At 34.1% G+C, this 18500-nt stretch overlaps 1 protein-coding gene across 1 annotated transcript in view; it reads left to right on the top strand.

Annotated features, from left to right (window-relative positions):
* Nucleotides 1-12572, top strand: part of LOC107030284 (histone-lysine N-methyltransferase ASHH1-like) — a 37128-nt gene extending 24556 nt beyond the window's left edge. The window contains exons 5-11 of the mRNA XM_015231621.1: nucleotides 10680-10766; nucleotides 10928-11012; nucleotides 11093-11186; nucleotides 11293-11491; nucleotides 11683-11717; nucleotides 12294-12468; nucleotides 12555-12572. Of these exons, the coding sequence (XP_015087107.1) occupies nucleotides 10680-10766; nucleotides 10928-11012; nucleotides 11093-11186; nucleotides 11293-11491; nucleotides 11683-11717; nucleotides 12294-12468; nucleotides 12555-12572 (693 nt within the window). The remainder of the gene's footprint in view (nucleotides 1-10679; nucleotides 10767-10927; nucleotides 11013-11092; nucleotides 11187-11292; nucleotides 11492-11682; nucleotides 11718-12293; nucleotides 12469-12554) is intronic.
* Nucleotides 12573-18500: the final 5928 nt, after the last annotated feature.

The raw sequence follows: 18500 nt of genomic DNA, 5'->3' as shown, positions 1-18500 counted from the left end.
TTATCTTCAAGGCGGGAGCGTTACATGGTATCCTATTAAAACTTCAAGTTGGTCAAGCATTCGGGACCTTGTAACACCTTGAGGTTATCTTCAAGGCGGGAACGTTACACGGTATTTTAGTAAAGATTCATGGTTAAGCATTCGGGACCTTGTAACACCTTGAGGTTATCTTCAAGGCGGGAGCGTTACACGGTATTCTAGTAAAGCATCAAGTTGGTTAATTCCTTTTGCACCTCTACAAAAAAAAATAAAAAAAAATAAGGAAATACAAGTGAAGGAGAGATTGTTACCTGTCAAGATGTTTGAGACTCGAAAGGTATTAAATCTTGAATCTTGGATGTGTTGTAGACCTTTATGTCTAGATTAGGAATCACCAAGTGGATTGTGATTTCGCTGTTCCAACGTCAAGACACGAGAATTTTAGTAAGTCACACAAATCTGAAAATTTTTTGTATGGCAGAATTTAGAGCTAACTTCAAAAAATCATCTAGAAAGATTCTGAAGGTATTAAATTTTGAATTTTGGATATATTAGAGATCAAAAAGTCTAGTTTCTTAAAAATCAAACGGTTCATGATTTTGATTTTTCTACAATGAGATATGAATTTTCTACGATGAACATGTCAGGCTGTAAAAAAGTGACGAATTTTTAGCATGACAGAATCTAGAGCTAACTTCAAAAAATCATCTAAAAAGATTCTGAAGGTATTAAATTTTGAATTTCGGGTATGTCGTAGATCTAAAAGTCTAGTTTCTGAAAAATCAAACGGTTCATGATTTTGATTTTTCTACAATGAGATATGAATTTTCTACGACGAACATGTCAGGCTGTAAAAAAGTGACGAATTTTTAGCATGACAGAATCTAGAGCTAACTTCAAAAAATCATCTAGAAATATTCTGAAGGTATTAAATTTTGAATTTTGGATATGTTAGAGATCAAAAAGTCTAGTTTCTGAAAAATTAAACGGTTCATGATTTTGATTTTTCTACAATGAGATATGAATTTTCTACGATGAACATGTCAGGCTGTAAAAAAAGTGACGAATTTATAGCATAACAGAATCTAGAGCTGACTTCAAAAAATCATATAAAAAGATTCTGAAGGTATTAAATTTTGAATTTCGGGTATGTTGAAGACCTAAAAGTCTAGTTTCTGATAAAACAAATGATTCATGATTTCGATTTTTCTACGATGAGATATGAATTTTCTACGACAGACATGTCAACTGTAAAAAAGTGACGAAAATAAATATAAAAAAACGAAGGAAAATTACCTTGAGTATGCCCTTTTCGTCGTAGGCTCACAATCTGTAATTGAAGATAAAATTATGGAGACAATGTATCTATTTATAGATGTCATGTGGTGGGATAGAATCCTTCTCCTAGTTCAATTACAATTTCTTTTTGGTTTGGACAATAAACATAATTTGAATATGAAATTGAGTAGGATTACAATTGTTAATTCAATTATAATTCATTTTTTTAACTAAGGAGAATTTAGTAACTAAAAGATAAAATAGCTCGACAAGACTTGAAGCAGGGGGCATTTGTAGACATTGAAATTTTGTGGAACTCTAGAAGATGCGTTCAATTCGAGTTGAGACTCTACAAATTGTGTTCAATTCAGGTTAGGATTCTTGGATGCTACTCAACCCTAAACCCTACTTTATGCCTATATAAAGGGTACTAAATTCCCTTAAAAGGCATCTCGAAAAATCCACAAAGAGATCAAGATCTCGAAGACTCCACAAATTAAGGGATTATTCATATAGAGAGGTCAAATCTAAATCATCCTAGTTCGAGAAATACGCCACTAACGGCCCTCGAATCATGGATAAATCATTTAAGAGAGTAGAATCAAGGGAAGAACAGATTTGTACTCACAATCTTGATGAATAAAATCACGTTTCTTCATATTTTATTTGTATGGTTTATTTATTTTCCATATGTTTAAAATTGTTGCAAACAAATTGGCACGCCCACTGGGACCAAATCTGCCCTTCATCTCTTCTCTCTTAAATCAAATCTGAAAATCTGAAGCTGCAAAGGTGGAAGAATGAGTACTTCAAGCCTCGTCTTTGAGTTTCACAAGTACACACTCCGTCAAGCCTTGAAGCAGGGGGCATTTGTAGATATTGAAATTTTGTAGGACTCTACAAGATTGGTTTAATTTCGAGTTGGGACTCTAGAAATTATGTTCAACTCAGATAAGGATTCTTGGAGGCTACTCAACCCTAAACCCTACTTTATGCCTATATAAAGGGTACTAAATTCGCTTAAAAGGCATCTCGAAAAATCCACAAAGAGATCAAGATCTCGAATACTCCACAAATTGATGGATTATTCATATAGAGAGGTCAAATCTGAATCATCATAGTTCGAGAAATACGCCACTAACGGACCTCGAATTATGGATAAATCTTGGAGAGTAGAATCAAGGGATCAACAGAATTGTACCCGCAATCTATCTTGATCAACAAAATTATGTTTCCTCATATTTTATTTGTATGGTTTATTTATTTTCCATATGTTTAAAATTTGTTGCAAACAACACTGGGAGTGCCAGAATTTGTAGACAATAAAATTCGCGTCGAGAAAACAATAATCAAGTACGGAAAATTATAGCAACAATCGATTTTATTATTTCAAATGCGAGTGTTACAATCTCTATAATTCCTCTGAATTCGCCTTTTCAAATATAAATTCAAGGGCTTTAAAGCTTGTTCTTGAATCTATGATGAACTTGAACTTGAACTTTATCTTGATCTTGACTTTTATTTGAATTCAAGGGCTTCGAGCTTGTTCTTGAATTCGGTGGTATTGATCTTGATTGTTCTTGAACTTGAATGCTTGAATTCTTAAACTTGTAGCTTTGTAGAGAATTAAATGCCGTTTGTACCACAGAGTTTCTCTAGCTTCTTGTTTAGATATTTCTGTCTCCTTTCTGAATTATGAGGACCCCTATTTATAGTTTTAGAATAGAGGAGTTGCGATTGGAATAGGATTTCATTCAGCCAATCAGATTAAAGTGACATGGCATTTGGGCTTTATGGAGCGGGCTTGTCATCTTTGACACATGTCATGATTCTATTGGTTTTCTTATTTGACTTGGCATGCCACATCATCTGCACACGTGGCGCCAAGATGGGCTCTAGAATGAGATGAGATTGGGTTTAACAAATTGGGTTCATCCAATGTAGCCCAAATCAATTAATTTAGACTTTAATTAAATCCATATTTATTGGACTTAAATTTTTAACTCAATTATATCAATCCACAATATTTATTGGGATTAATATATTTATGAATTCAATATAATCCGAATCATTTTATAAATTTATATTTAATAAATTTTAAATGATGACACATTCGATAAGGGAAAATCTTTATCATTTGAATCAACACGAGGAGTCTGGAAGAAACTGTCGAGATTTTCAGCATGATGTTGCTCAAAGCTTCTTTTGAGATCCTCCATGACAATGTCGGGTAGTTTCCAAAAAATCACTTTAATGGGGAGTGTGAAAAATAAATATGATTTTTTGAAGGTATAAATAATCGTAGATATTTAGTAGAACTTTCTAGAGTTATGTTGAGTAGTAACTTAAGTACTTGATGTATCTAGGAAATTGTGCAGACGTTCTAGAGAAGTAGATATTTATTGTGAATTATAGAAAATCTAGATTCTTGTTAGATAGTTATAAGATAAGGCCATCTTGATTTTTCTTATAGATCAACCTAGAATAACTTCTAGAAGTATCCCTACTCTAGTATTAATAGGGGTGGCCATAGTCATTTGTATTTAACCCAAGCAAACCAAAGTGGGCAAGAACAACCTAATAAAATAGTATTCTTCCATAAACAAGTTCTCCTTTCTAGCTTCCCCTTATTTAGTTGAATCTTCCAATCTTAGTTAACGATCTTGGGCTACAGAAAGTTTCCTAATTATACTTTCTTATGCTATTCTCTACACAATCAAACACAAATTCTAGTTCCTCGGCATATATGATAGATAAACCACTAATTCTGAAGCAGCATTTAATCATACCCCAATGAAATAGGAAACCTTCTAAACAAATATAGAGATCAGAGTTGCATTTTTTCACAAAATATCAATCAAACCGAACATCCAACTATTTTGTTACTCTGGCAAGAACAAAGTACAGTAATCTAGACTTGTGTTGACTCAATATCACCTATAAAAAGTGATGAATTCACTTTTCAAGATGTGTATATATTGTAAATAAATACAAACTAACCATAAGTACACAACAGAAGACCATAATTCCTCAAGGTCTTAAAAAATTCTAAGTCAAAGTCAATGCCTCAAATCATTGTAAGGGTGTGAACTAGAGAATATTTGGAATGCACAATTACATCATATACAAACTATAAGGGTTAGATCTAATCTGTTCAAACTTTTTAAATTTTATCCTTGAGAAATGTCACCGAGACTTCCAACAGTAAAATAGAAAAATAATCTCTCAACTAAGAAAAATGTTAAATATAAAAATCAAGATAAGTCCATATCTAACTCTTCAATATGTATCTAGACAGATAAAATGCAAAAATGTGTGTATTTTCAAAATCCGAAATCAAAAAGTAAAATCGCACAAAAATTGGCTTTTGAAACGCCCTCATACAGCACATTTGATTTTGATTTTGCTTTTTCTTTCGGGAGCGTTTCTTCTCGATCTTTTCTTTTTTGTTATTCATTGTTTTTCTTTTTTATGGTATGCTTAAAAGGCTAGAATGTGGGGTTAGGAAAGCTCGTGACTTCGTAATCTTAGCCTAATAACTAGTCTAACATAATATATCATAATTTGAACTATATATCATACAGGGAAACAGTAAATCAATCAATTGTACTACCATCAAATATATTGGGTTCAACCTGCATAAATCCTTAATAGTCATTCCACGATACTCGACTCCGGACATGAAAGTTTTATAAAATTGTTTACGTTTCAAAATGTTATATTGCAGTTTTTCGCCTCTGATGTAGTTATTTTTCAAACTTTGAAAAACAAATAAATTAACCTCATGATGAGTTTCCATGTAACACATCTTTGACATTAGAACTAATGAAATGTGAGACATATAATCTCCAAACAAAAATAAAAGAGCCATCTCTTCATCCATTCACTCAATTAAGATGAAAAATTACCAGAAACTACTTAAGTGCCTCAAGAAACAGTTGACCCATAACAAACAGATGTAGTGTAAAGTTTGTTGGCCCACTTCTCTTAAAAATAGTAGCATATATAGTTAGGTAGGGAAAGTAGAAATGGTTTCCGTAAATAGAATGATGAGAGATAACCTTGAGATGAGTGGTAGGAAAAGAACAAGTACAAAGTCTCTCTTGTGTTTCATCCGCATACATGTTAGGCCAAGGAAAAACACATGTACGAAGTGTCTCATGTAGGGACAAGAAAAAGCACAAGTATGGACTGTCTCTTGTGTTTCATCCGCAAGTTTCCTTGTTGGTCCAAGGAAAATCCCAAGTACGAAGTGTGTCTTTGTACTTGTGTTTTTCCTAGGCCCAATGACTGGAAACGTCTACTAATACCCTGTAGTCTGAGGATAAAAATGAGGAATCTGTGCGAGGAAGGAATCGCGTTTGATTAGCTAGATAGTGAGGAAATAGCTTGCTAATTCAATGATTAGTAGCTGCTCCGAAAGGATGATCAGCCCCACTAGGACTGAGACACGACCAAGACTCCTATGGGAGGAAGCAGTGGGGAATTTTCTGCAACCATGTGGGTAGAAGGCCCACAGGTTGTGAACTTCTTTTCTCAGAGAAGAAGTAATAAAGGTATCTGGGAATAAGCATCGACTAAATCTATACCATCAGACGCGGTAATACAGAAGATGCAAGCATTTTCCAGAATTAATGGGCGTAAAGCATCTGCATGTCGCTTTTTAAGTCGGCCGTCAAATCCCAAGGCTTAACTCTAGACAGACAGTGGAAATTATCAAGTTGGAGTATAGTAGGGGCAGAGGATTTTTCGGTGGAGCGATTAAATGGGTAGATATCGGAAAGAAGACAAACGGCGAAAGCATTATGTTGGGCCGACATTGAGAGACAAAAGTTAGAGGAGAGAATGGGAGTAGATAAACCCAATAATCCTAGTCGTATATGATGGATACTAGGTTTTGTGCGTATAAACCCATGCAGTGCTATATCTAACGCGTTAAGTTTTCCGCCTAGAAAGTACGTCACAAGAATGAAACTCAAAGAAATTGATGGGGCCTCACTCAAGCGATGGAGCATGTGGTTAAATTTTGTTAGGACCGGAAATAAGCAGGTGTAAATGCGGAAGCTAGCAAAGCAAACCTCGAAAGACCACGAGTATGAAGACAACGAGAAATATACCAAAAGACACAAAGATTTAACGTGGTTCGGTCAATCGACCTACGTCCACAAAGGGGATGACCAATCCACTATAAATATGAGAGTACAAAATACAGAGAGAAACAACCTCAACCAATTCACTCGGAATACATGGGAGGTTCACACAAGTGATAACGTATCAAGCTTGTGACCCACAAATTCTCCCCCTAACCAAAACTCTCAAAGCCTTTTAAGACTACATTGTGAATGCTGATTAAGTTAGAAGGAACATTCCTCTATTTATAGAGTCCTAAACCTTTTCCTACAAGAAAAGGATTAGTCAATTCAAAACCTTTTCCTAAAAGGAAAACCTATTCATGGTAAGAAATTTAGGGCAAATAAAACCTAACAAATCTCCCCCTTGGCCTAAATTTCTGACAAAATAAATTTGTCCACCTTCTTCACTTAATCTTCAACAACTTGCTTCTCCTCTCCATAATCTCCTTTGCAAAATTTATGTCTCAACACAGAGAACCTCTCTGAAACAATTTCTCCAACAAAATCTTCATTACTGTCAAAAAGGTTGCGGCTAGAACTACACCCGCCAAGATGAATACCTCTTTCTAACCTGGTTCAATCATCAATTATCGAACCACTGAACCTGACTCCATCATTGAATCTGGCTCTGATACCACTTGTTGGGTGGTCTTGGGCCTTCTAAACCCAAAAGCTAGCTCAAAGGTTGAGGCTTTCCCTCACACTTATAAATTGACCACCAGCCCCTTCCACTTCTGATGTGGGATAACCCAACAATCTCCCCCTTCACACATCGGGCCTTGGGCTGGAGAGAACGACAACCCAGTTCCTCCCGGTGGGCTGAGACTTGTTGACAACCTGGGCTCTGATACCAATTTGTTATGCGGAATTCGAGATAATACGAGAAAATATAAATGCGAAAAACAAAGACAACAGATTTACGTGGTTCACCAATAAATTGGCTACGTCCACGGGAAGAGGGAGAGCAGTTTTATTAAGGAGAGGCAAGAACAGAATTACAGAATAGGGTTTGCCATAGCGTCTATATATAGTGCTAAGTTATGCCCTAACAGGCTTGGGCCCAACATACAGAATTGACAGATAATTAAGGGCCCAATACAACAACATTGTACCCCCGTCCTTTCTGTTTGTAACGGGTCCGATTCAAGGCATTCAACAAATTTGATTCAAAGTGAAGAATCTTGTCAAGGATTGAAATGCTGCAAATCCTTTTGAACGAGAGGGGTTCCTTCCAGAATGTGGACATAGGTGGTGCATGACTGTCGTCAGCTCATGCTGTAAAGTGTTGGGTTAAGTCCCACAATGAGTTCCATACACGGAGACAATTTTACCGTTTGTCCAAGGTTCCCCTTCAGTTATTTCATTGTAAACAAAAATAATGAAAAAAAATTTCTTGTCATTTAGTTCTTTCCCTGTTAAAAATCTTTCTTCACTTAAATTTATCTTTTCATCCACTTCATGGAAGAGACTGTGTCAATGACTAATGGAAGATTCTACTCAATGTCATGTTTGTTCAATTTGTTTCTATCTAACGGTGAAGTTTATAGAAAATCAAAAGTACAACATTAACTTATTATGTGAAGTTTTGATATTCTTCAAATCAATTGCATAGTCTAATTTATCTAGAGTAGAAAATTACAAAAGTTTTTAGTCTACAAAAATCAGACACAATCGAATTTCATATGGAGTACAAAATTACAAAAGTAATTTTTAGTCTTCAAACAGAATTGAACATATTTATAGATTATCACATGAATATAATTTTCTTTTCAAATAGCTTTCCAACTATAACATTTTGACATCCTATTTTATCAAACTAAAATGTGCATCTCTCATTCTGCAAATTTTAAAGACAACACTTTTTGTCAATAAAATTTCATTCAAATATGGTTTGCGGATCTTTTTCCAAAGACATTCATGATAAATATCAAAACTGATAACTTTTAGAAACTATTTTTCTCCTTTGATAAATAATAAGAAGGTTACCTGGTGTAATCTTTAATCGAAATATCAAAAATTCTTCTAGTACATTTTCACATTGACCTTCCTAGACAAAGCACAGAATTCTCGAGAAGTAATACATTAATCGTCTACTTCTATGATATGTTTCCCTCAATTAACAGAATACAAGAGCTGCCAACAATATAATATTTCCTTAAGATTGTTGTTCGTTGCATCTTGTATTCCTAGGATACTTAGAGTTGTTCATCTTGTATTCGTAAGATACTTAGAACAAAAATTTTTGAAGAACTTGATAAGAAACAACAAATTTTAAAGAGTATTTTCAAAACTAGAAAATTAAACTAGTAGAGAAAATAGAACAAAAAAATTAAGAAACAATATAGAAAATATTTTTCTTAAAGAAGAAAATTGAGTCCACTGAATGCAGAGTGTCCCCTTAAGTAAATTATTCACCTCAAGCATACGAGGTTAATGGAATATATCCTCCCAGGATAGAACGATCTTATTCACCAGTGTATGGATCGTAAAACCACGGTGCTATCGAACTACTCAACGGCAGTAAAGTACACATAAAATACTAGATTTAGTAGTAGTAGAAGAAGTCAAGAAAATTATGTTCTTAAAATGAGAGAAAATCCTTAAATTTATAGAATACAAAGGCTAGTGTGAAAAGGTTCTTATTGTGCTTTACTAGAAAAGGTCACAATCTTTCGGGAAGGTCACCACCATTCATAAAAGTCACAACATTTCATAAAAATCGCAAATTTTCATAAAAGTCACAATTATTCATAAAAGTCGCAACTTTCGTCAAAGTCGCAACTCTTCATTTTCCGTTCACACCTTTTAAAACCCAACAAAAGTACTTCTATAGAAGTCGAAAGGGCGCACTAGTTGTTCTTTCCTTTGATCAACATCTTGATATCGAGTTCCAACTCCAAAAACTTTCCTTTTCTAGTTGGCTCTTAATTATTGAAAAAAAGAACTAGAAGACTATCGACAAAAGCGGAAAAAAGAAAGAGAGAGACAAAAAGAAAAGGATGCGATTTGTGAGAACAGATTTTATGCCCTTCAACTATTCAACCAAGTTATCCTCAAAATGTCAAATTATCTCCTCCATGCACGGTGTGCATGGGTGCAAACTCTTCCACATGATATTCCTCATATATTTCATGTGACGGAGCTTTATCTAGTTTCTTGTCTTGCCGAGTTTCTATGCTTTTACTTCTGCAGTTTTCTTCTTTATCAGTCTCTTAATGCTATCTTTTCCTATGCGCGTCATTGAACTCTTCCTCATACCCATGTAGAATTCTGACTATTATTCTAATAATTTCCTCCCTATAAGCCTCTAAGACTTCACGATCGTCATATCAATCTGGCATAAGGAACTTATAAATGGATTGAAGTAGCTAATCTTCTGCTCGAATTTTTTTTTCTTTTCTAACAAGTCTGTTATAAATCAACCTTTGTCTTAGCATCCCCATCATGTTTGTTTTTTCCTGTTCCATCCTCTTGAGATGAATCATCAGATTTGAGGCCTATGACAAACTGCTTCCAGCATCTATTTCTTTATATGTCCATTGGTTGTTTCTCTTCTTTCCAACTTTCATGGGATCAGTCTTGCTCACTCGGGCCAATTTCGTACTGCAAAACTGTTCTGACAAAGTCTAACATGAGAAGTAACGTAAACAATGTGTACTGTCACGCTAGTATATCTGTCAAGTCAAGTCTCTATGTTACCAAAATATTCTAATAGTCAGGTATTAGTGTTGTAAAAGTGGAGCATACGATCTTTACCTTGACTTTTATAGTTATAATGCATCTAGATTTGTCTTATACATATAGGGTTAATTGTTCAAATTGTTGTATGCAATATCCTTAATAGAACATTGAGGGTGTGGCCTAGTAGCAATGAAGGGTATTAAGAACAGTTAGATCTCAAGGTGAAAATCTAGCAGATCAGTTGATGAGCTGGGTATCTCTGTTTGATTGAATGTGGGTTGTTCCGAGCAATAGTGAAGGACAGCTCGGTATACAAAGCATCCAACATTAGTTGGGTTCGTAGAAGGGACGCACCCCAAGAGGTGTGATGTAGATGCTAGCTTTAGTGGCTGCTGCAATGGCTGGAACCTGTGACCTAGACAATTTTACCATTTCTCTGAGGTTCCCCTCCAGTTATTCCATTGTAAATGAAAATAATGAAATATTGTTGCTTGTCATTTAGTTCTTTCACTGTTGAAAATCTTTCTTCTCTTAAATTTATGATTTCATCTAATAATGAAAGATTCTACTCAATGCCATATTTTGAAGTGTTTTGCTTGCTGTCCACAGAGATTCCAGAAATGTGAATATGCAAAAACTAAGTTGTTCAGGACTGAAGGGCGTGGTTGGGGTCTTTCAGCTGATGAGAATATAAAGGTAATTCTGCTGAAGCAGCCGAGTTATTACTTATTCGTAATTACTATTTTCTCTTGAATTTATCGGAAGCCTTTGAGAAGTAACTATTTTCTCTTAAATATTCTTCATTACTATTTTCTATGGATTATCAACCAATTCTTCCTCTCTCTTTACATTGTTAGGCTGGACAGTTCATCATGGAATACTGTGGAGAAGTGCTATCATCTGAAGCAGCAAAGAAAATGTGTCTGGCTTATGAAGCTCATAGTAAGTTATTGACAATAGAGATGGTTATCAATGCATCTACAGATCGATCACTACTTTATAATTTCATATGATTTGTGCAGAAATCAAGGACGCATACATCATGTCACTGAACGCGAATTATTTCATTGATGCTACCAAGAAGGGAAGTCTAGCAAGATTCATTAATCATTCATGGTGAGTTATGAAATTTCAGTTATTGAAATGGTGAGAAGTTAATTAAGTCCGTTAACTGATGTTGATTGATAGTACTGACGATACAATGTGTTCCTGAATTTTCCAGCCAACCAAATTGTGAAACAAGGAAATGGATAGTGTTAGGGGAAACAAGGGTAGGAATATTTGCAAAGAGAGATATATCCATTGGAATGGAGCTTTCATATAACTATAACTTTGAGTGGTATGGTGGTGCACCTGTTCATTGTCTGTGTGGAGCTGCAAACTGTTCTCTTTTTTTGGGTGCCAAATCTCAAGGATATAGGGTAACTTAAGTTTCTTGTGAATTGTTATATCTAGAATTCCCTTTATAGCGACTTTTCGCTTGTTCCTTTTTTCCAGAATTAGACAATAAACAGATTAATGTTTTATGATAGATGCTTCTAAATTCGATATGAGTTTGTCAATCCGATTTCTTATTCTTTTTTTCCCTTTTTTATCTTGGCCGTTGGCTCAGGAGTGCAGCAATGTCTTGGAAGAAGGGGATAACAGGTAATCATTGTTCGGTTAACTTGATTAGTGATTCCATGAAAACCTAAGTGAGATATATAAATGTGACAGGAAACGGCTTAGTAATAGATCTTCTCATAAGCCAAAGTATGAGAAGAGTCGCTCCTCCCTTATTCTTACTCCCACTTCTTTTGTCTGCCAATTAATAGATAGGCCGAAAATAATATTTCTGGACAAAATGAACTGAAGTTTCCTTACTTGACTTGCCGACGATTGATTGGTCAAACTAGTAGTCAGGTTCATTTGGCAGTACCACGTCCACGATCATAGGAATGGGAAAGCTTAAATGCTATCATATGGAATTGGCTTGATCGTCACTGCTCTATAATTAACTATAGTCATATTATGTTTCATATATAGTAGCTACCCTTTCGTTTTCCTCCTTGTAAGAAACATGTAATGGTCAATGAAGTGAGGAATTTCTCTGATGTCTCGGGTTCATATCCTAGTGGAGACAACAAAAATAGGTGATCTCTTTTCATGTGTCCAAGCCTTGGTTGATAGAGTTAGCCAATACATGTGTTAAATATTTATTTCAATCTGCCTTTCTTACTGCAGACATATCGTGGAGAATCTTCCACTTTATGATGATGAATCTTCTCCAGTGATCTCTGGAACTAGTGGAGAAAATGAGCACACAAAGATATTGAATGACGGTGAGGGGTCTACGTTCCAGTTGGAACCAACTAATAGCGCAACCAAGAAGAAGTCTCAGCATAAACCCAAGTTGAAGGTCAAATATCTCATTCTTACTTTTATTCCTTGTACTTTCACAGTATTGTATTCTTCATTTGATTATGTTTCTTTGATCTTTAACAGCTATTAAAAAACTGCTGATCCGGGTTGGAAATATAGGAAAGGAGCAGGTTGAGTGTAACTTTTGGTAAAAAAGTGTAACTTGCAGGGACGTCTCACCGTGTGAACAATGCCATGATGTTGTAAGGGAAGAAATAAAAAGATATGTTGATGAAAAAAAGGAATGAAAAGGCCAGGCATAGCTAGTTGATGAAGCTGAGGAACATGATGATGAACAATATAATGATAACAGTGCAATACAAGATTCTGATGATCTTATAGAAATAAAGCTTTAGAACAATGAGAAATAGATATTGAACCATTATAAATTTGATTTGTTTTTGTCCTATGGTCTGTGGAGGATTTTGTAATAAATACCTTTCAACTTTTAGTGTGAACTTTTTCTTGTATTTATTGTCTCCATTTATTTTGCAGATTTTCGGTTGTGTCTGAATTATCAGTGGAGAAAATATACCCTTTAGTTGGTGGAATTCTCATTTATACAAATTTATTTCCTTGTATTGTCACAATCCAATTTAGGATCATGAACAGTGCTTAGGAGCTAGTGTTCCAAGCAATTCTTATAGGTATTTTAGAGAAAAAGAATAATACTCATTACACTAATAAAAAGGATTAATGTCACTAATCTAAGAGTTCTAAAATAAAAGGATGTTAGCAACGAGCTAACTTGAGGATGCTCACAGTGCAAATAAAAGGTAAAAGAAACTTTTTGTAGAGTTTTGATCCAAACACAAGATTAGATAGCAAACAATGAACGAAACACTTTATATAAAATAAGTCATACATTGTTGATTCTGCACTACTAATTCCTGCATTACTTGCATTACTAACCACAATGTTAATAATCTTTGTACCAAACAACCCCTAGTCTTTTCTTCTCTAATCCCCATAAGACTTTAATCTTATTCGAACTGTGCGCATCCCCGGTATGATTTACTAGACCTTGTCCGGAGTTTCTTGTAGCAAGTCTAGTCCAAAGAGATTAGTCTCACCAACTTCAAACTGTTTGATCAAAGAATGACAATGCCTATCATACGAGGTTTGTTTTACCCCTTTTCGGTCTATGTGAAGCCCAGAAGATAGTGCCACGTAGGTTGAAAAATTGGTAGAAAATTATTTATAAAGTAAGTTCAGGGGGGTAATAGGACCTTAATTAGTATAGTATAAGTGTGTCAGTGAGATTTCAAGCATAGGTTGAGGGGTACTTAAGCATTTTCTCAATTTCCAGATTATTATATTCTTTCCAAAAATGACTATTCCAATTTTTAACTTCTTTCAAGTTCTTTCAAATAGTGAGGTGTTACATTATACATAAATTTATGAATTAAAATCAACTAGATACATTAAAAATATGAAAGTTGGATGGAGAACGGTATTTAGCAACATGCTTTACTTTTCTCCATTTTTTCTATCACAAAATGATGAACAATAATATTTTTTAAAAAAAAGGTACCGTAAGGAGAGATTTTATAGATCCAACTTTTCTACATTTTTTAGTGTGTGTGTGTGGAGGGGGGGGGGTCACAATCACTTTAGAAAATGAATGTACATCCTTCATCAACTTCTACTTCTCAAAATTATGATTCGTCATTGATAATGGATGAGGAAATCGTTTCGCTTTATTTTCAATCCAATAATCATTGTAAGAATCATAAACACAATCAATATTAGGTGATTAACCAGGTAATTTCAACACTAAAATAAGGAGCATCGTCCCTAAGTATCTGGACATTGAAGATGAAAAATAAAAATAAAAAGGCCAGAAAAAAAATATAGAACTATAAGTTGGTGAAGAAAAAAAACTTCTTACTGGGAAATTATAAATCGATTGAGTGGAGAGAGAAAAATGAAATTCAAAATTGTAACGAAGTAAGTAATTATTGAGATTGAGGAAGTGAAAATAAGAATATATTGAAGGAGTGAAGGTAGGAAGAGAGAAATGACATTTGTGAGTTGAGAAGCTATGTATTCGGATCAGTGGAGTTTCTGAGGAGAGAGAGAAATTATTATAAAATTTTAAAATGGTAAGGAATAATAAAAAAACACGTTTAATAAGGACGTGTAGATAAGTAATTTTTGCAATTATTATTATTATTATTAGGAAAAAATTACTCAACTACACATCATTTGTTATCATATTTTCTTATTTTCTCAACTATTTAAAAAATATCAAAAATCCCTTCTTTTCCTCCCATCATCCCCTTTTTCTGGATACATTAAATTTAAAATTATATATCAATGATTTTCCTTCCTTTTTTCACGCTATAAATATCTCAATAATTACATCCATTAATGATTTCAAATAATTCAAGAGGTATATTTAGTTCCATCACTTCAATTTCCGATCTTTTTTTATTATAATTTTTATGTTTTTTTCATCTTAAACAAAAATTACCTCCGCCCCTGCCCCCGTTGAAATATTATTGAACCTTTGCAATTTTAGTTAACCATATCATTGTTGAATTTTTTTCTTGATTTTTTTTTTAAATGTATATATTATTTAAAAACGTCCAAAGAAGAAGAAAATAGTTGGATCTGCCATTGCACACCATGACTATCAAAGATATAGATTTTTAATGTATTATTTTTAGTCTTAAATTAGTCTTTGTCAGTACTATCATTGATCTGATACATCACTGCTACACTAATCTTTGTTTTATACAATGTATAATTTTCATATTTTAGGTATTGATACATAACTCTAATGTTTTTGAATCTACGATTAGTGTTGATCATGTTTCATATAAATGTAATTGATACATAAACTTTGTGTTATGCAACACACAAAAAAAAAGCTATTTTTGGACAATTACATGTATAATGTATTTTTAAAATTTTAAAATATAGTATTTCCCAAACAAAATAATATGAATAAATAATAATGTATCATGCGCTAATTTTGTAGTTATGGTACATTAATTCGAATTTATACTAAACATATCTGATAGATAACAATTATCAAACAATATTATATCAATCTAAAATTACGTAAAATTAAATGTGCAATACTTTCTATTTAATATATCTAGTAGAAATACAACACTTATCAATATAAATTGAAAGGATATTCATGGTGTATATCTTCTCAAAGTTTTAATTAATTTTGAATCAAATCAAAAGAATCTTCAATGAATTAGGAAAATAATTTCAAACTCAAATTTTTCAACAGTTTGGAATCAAATCTGTAAGGATATTCAAATTTTCTGACAATTTTGAATTAAAGCTGAAACTCACCTCGTATTCTTCATAACTCACCTCGCTTATCCAAAATTTTGACAAAATTGTTTATGCAACAGAAAAAACGATGAAAAAGAAAAAGAAATTTAATTTTTTAAAATTTTGGTTTGTTACACTATATGATTGAATTTTGGACAATAATTTGAAATGAAATAACACAATTTATAGGACTTTAATTTGATTTTATGTTTTTCTCCCTCAATTTGTGCAACAAATGGATACTATGAGATCTTAATTTGATTTTTTCAGTTTTTTTCGATAATAAGTGCAACAAAAAGATACATAATGTATAAACAATATTGTATCCAGATCCTTAATTATATATCGGAAATTCCTAAAACGTGAGATTTGTGTAATTAGAAAAATAAAAAGAATAAAAGGTAAACTTAGGATTTACTCTATGAAAATTATGTAAGTTATACTTATTATTATAGTTTACTAAGAGTCCAAATTTTACCTAATCCTTTACGGTCTTGGTTAATCTGTAACACCCCCTAGCCAAAACAGATCAAAAACCAGCTTTATAGAAAACAAATCTGCAGGTGCAACCAACGGTGGCATCGATGGACCGTAGCCTGACCCACGGTCCGTCTTGCACAACCGTGGATGGGATCAGAAACTCCCAAAAGTTTCAGCCTAGAAAAATTTGTTAAGTCTTCGACGACGGATGGACTTACGATCCTTAGTACGTGACCGTCGATCAATACTCCCTTCACCCACTCTCTGACAAGAGATACGGATGACCAGCACGGTCCGTAGGTGGAAAATTTGCAGATAGTTAAGGGGAAATGCAGTTGGGTCAACTTCAAATGGTCATAACTCTTAGCACAAACTGAATTAGGTGTCCCATGACCTATGCAAAGATAGATAATTGAATTATCTTTCAATTTCCACCAACCTTGAAAAAATCAGGCCTTCGAGTAAAACGTTATGCCCATTTTAGTAAAGGTCTACCGAACAGGCCCAATAGACGGACCCAACGACGGGGCGTCGGTCAAATGACGGACCGTCTGTCCTGGTCGTCGTTTATTCCTACAGGAACTTTCCCAGGGGTCTTTTTGACCTTTCCCACTTCATTTAAACTTTAAGATACGTCATTTTGACCATAAATCATCAGATTTTAGTCAGTTTAAGCCTAGAAACATAACTAAAACATATCTAAGTCAAAACACTAAATCAAAACTTTAGAAAATTAGAAGCAAGAGAGGAGAGAAGGCTCAAGAACTCTAGTTCAAGAACACAAGAAGTTCCAGTTGTTCCAGCCCCGAAACTTAAGTATTTTTCCATGAATTTCATCACCAGCTATGAGGGTTTTCACTAGTGGGTTCCTTTAACCCATTAGGTCCCTAGTTATCAGTCAGATTCTTGATTCCTATATCATGATTAGATCTAGGGTTTCTAGAACTTCAAGAAAACTTCATGAACTTATTAGGTATATGTTCCAAATGAGATTATCATGTTCTTATTCAGTTTATTGCATGAATATCAGACCCTAGCTATGTATTTCTTTAGTTCTAGAATGACACAGGCTAGGTCAGATATTTCAGACATTTCAGATATACATGCCTCAGTTATAAATGCATAATTACTAGATTAATTGTTGCATTCTCAGTTTGCATGTTCAGTTTTGAGTTATCCAGTATTTACAAAAACTCAGACATAATCAATAAATTTACATAATTAATTAGAAGTAGCATAATACCGAGTTGGACTAGGGTTTAGCGTACCCAATAGTCCCAGAACTACTAGCCAAGTAGGTTGTAACTCCCCTATGTGGGCAATCATTTTAATGATCACGCCAACATGCCTTTATAGCTTTGGCAGGGTAGATTGGGTTCTCTCGATGGGGCGTATACATCGGACTCCACATTTATCTCATGTGGATTTATTATCGGTTATTAGTAGCTCCCACAGTTCAGTCAGACTCTCTGCATTGACCATTTATCAGTATATTCAGTATTCAGTTTTAGCATGTTATAAATTGGTCATTGCATCCAGTCAGCTCAGAATTCAATTTATCATGTCAGATTATTATATTGGCATTTATTCTTGTTTAGTTATGTTTTATTTCAGCTTTACTCTATCCTACATGCTCAGTACCTTTCAAGTACTGACGCATATGTGCACTCATCTTCTCGTGATGTAGGTTAAGGTTCTCAGCATCCAGATCACGCATAGATCGATTTCCGATCTCCAGTTCAGCAGATTCAGTGGTGAGTCCTCATTCTTTGAGGACAACAGTCATGAGTGTCATTTCAGTCTTTAGTCATTTAGTTTAAGATTTTGCTAGATTTAGCTGGGGGCTTGTCTCAGTATTTCTAGTCCAGTTTAGAGGCTTATTTCAGACATAGTTAGTTTCATATTAGTATTGAGTTAATATTTGTTTTTTATTAAACTTATTGTTTTCAAATATCTCATGTATAGAATATGGGTATTCCCTATCTTTTCATATTTAATTATGATTTAGTTTCCGCATCAGTTTATTGTCTTTAGTATGCTCATGATTATTCCAGCATGGTTATCTTGGGATCACTTGTTGTTCTAAGTTCCGTGTCCGTGTCACGAGGGTTGCTCGGGGCGTGACATAATCTGTTTACGACATTTTTCCAACTTATAAACTCCCATAAATTATTCTTGGAAGGGGTTTGGGCTTTGAACTTTGACAAAAGGAGAGTACGCATCAGAGCATTATCGGAATTGTGAATCACTGAT

Source organism: Solanum pennellii, chromosome 9 (genome assembly GCF_001406875.1).
Source record: "Solanum pennellii chromosome 9, SPENNV200".
In the NCBI taxonomy this organism is placed as follows: domain Eukaryota; kingdom Viridiplantae; phylum Streptophyta; class Magnoliopsida; order Solanales; family Solanaceae; genus Solanum; species Solanum pennellii.
The sequence above is the reverse complement of the archived record's forward strand: the minus strand, read 5'-3'. Positions and strand labels throughout refer to the sequence as shown.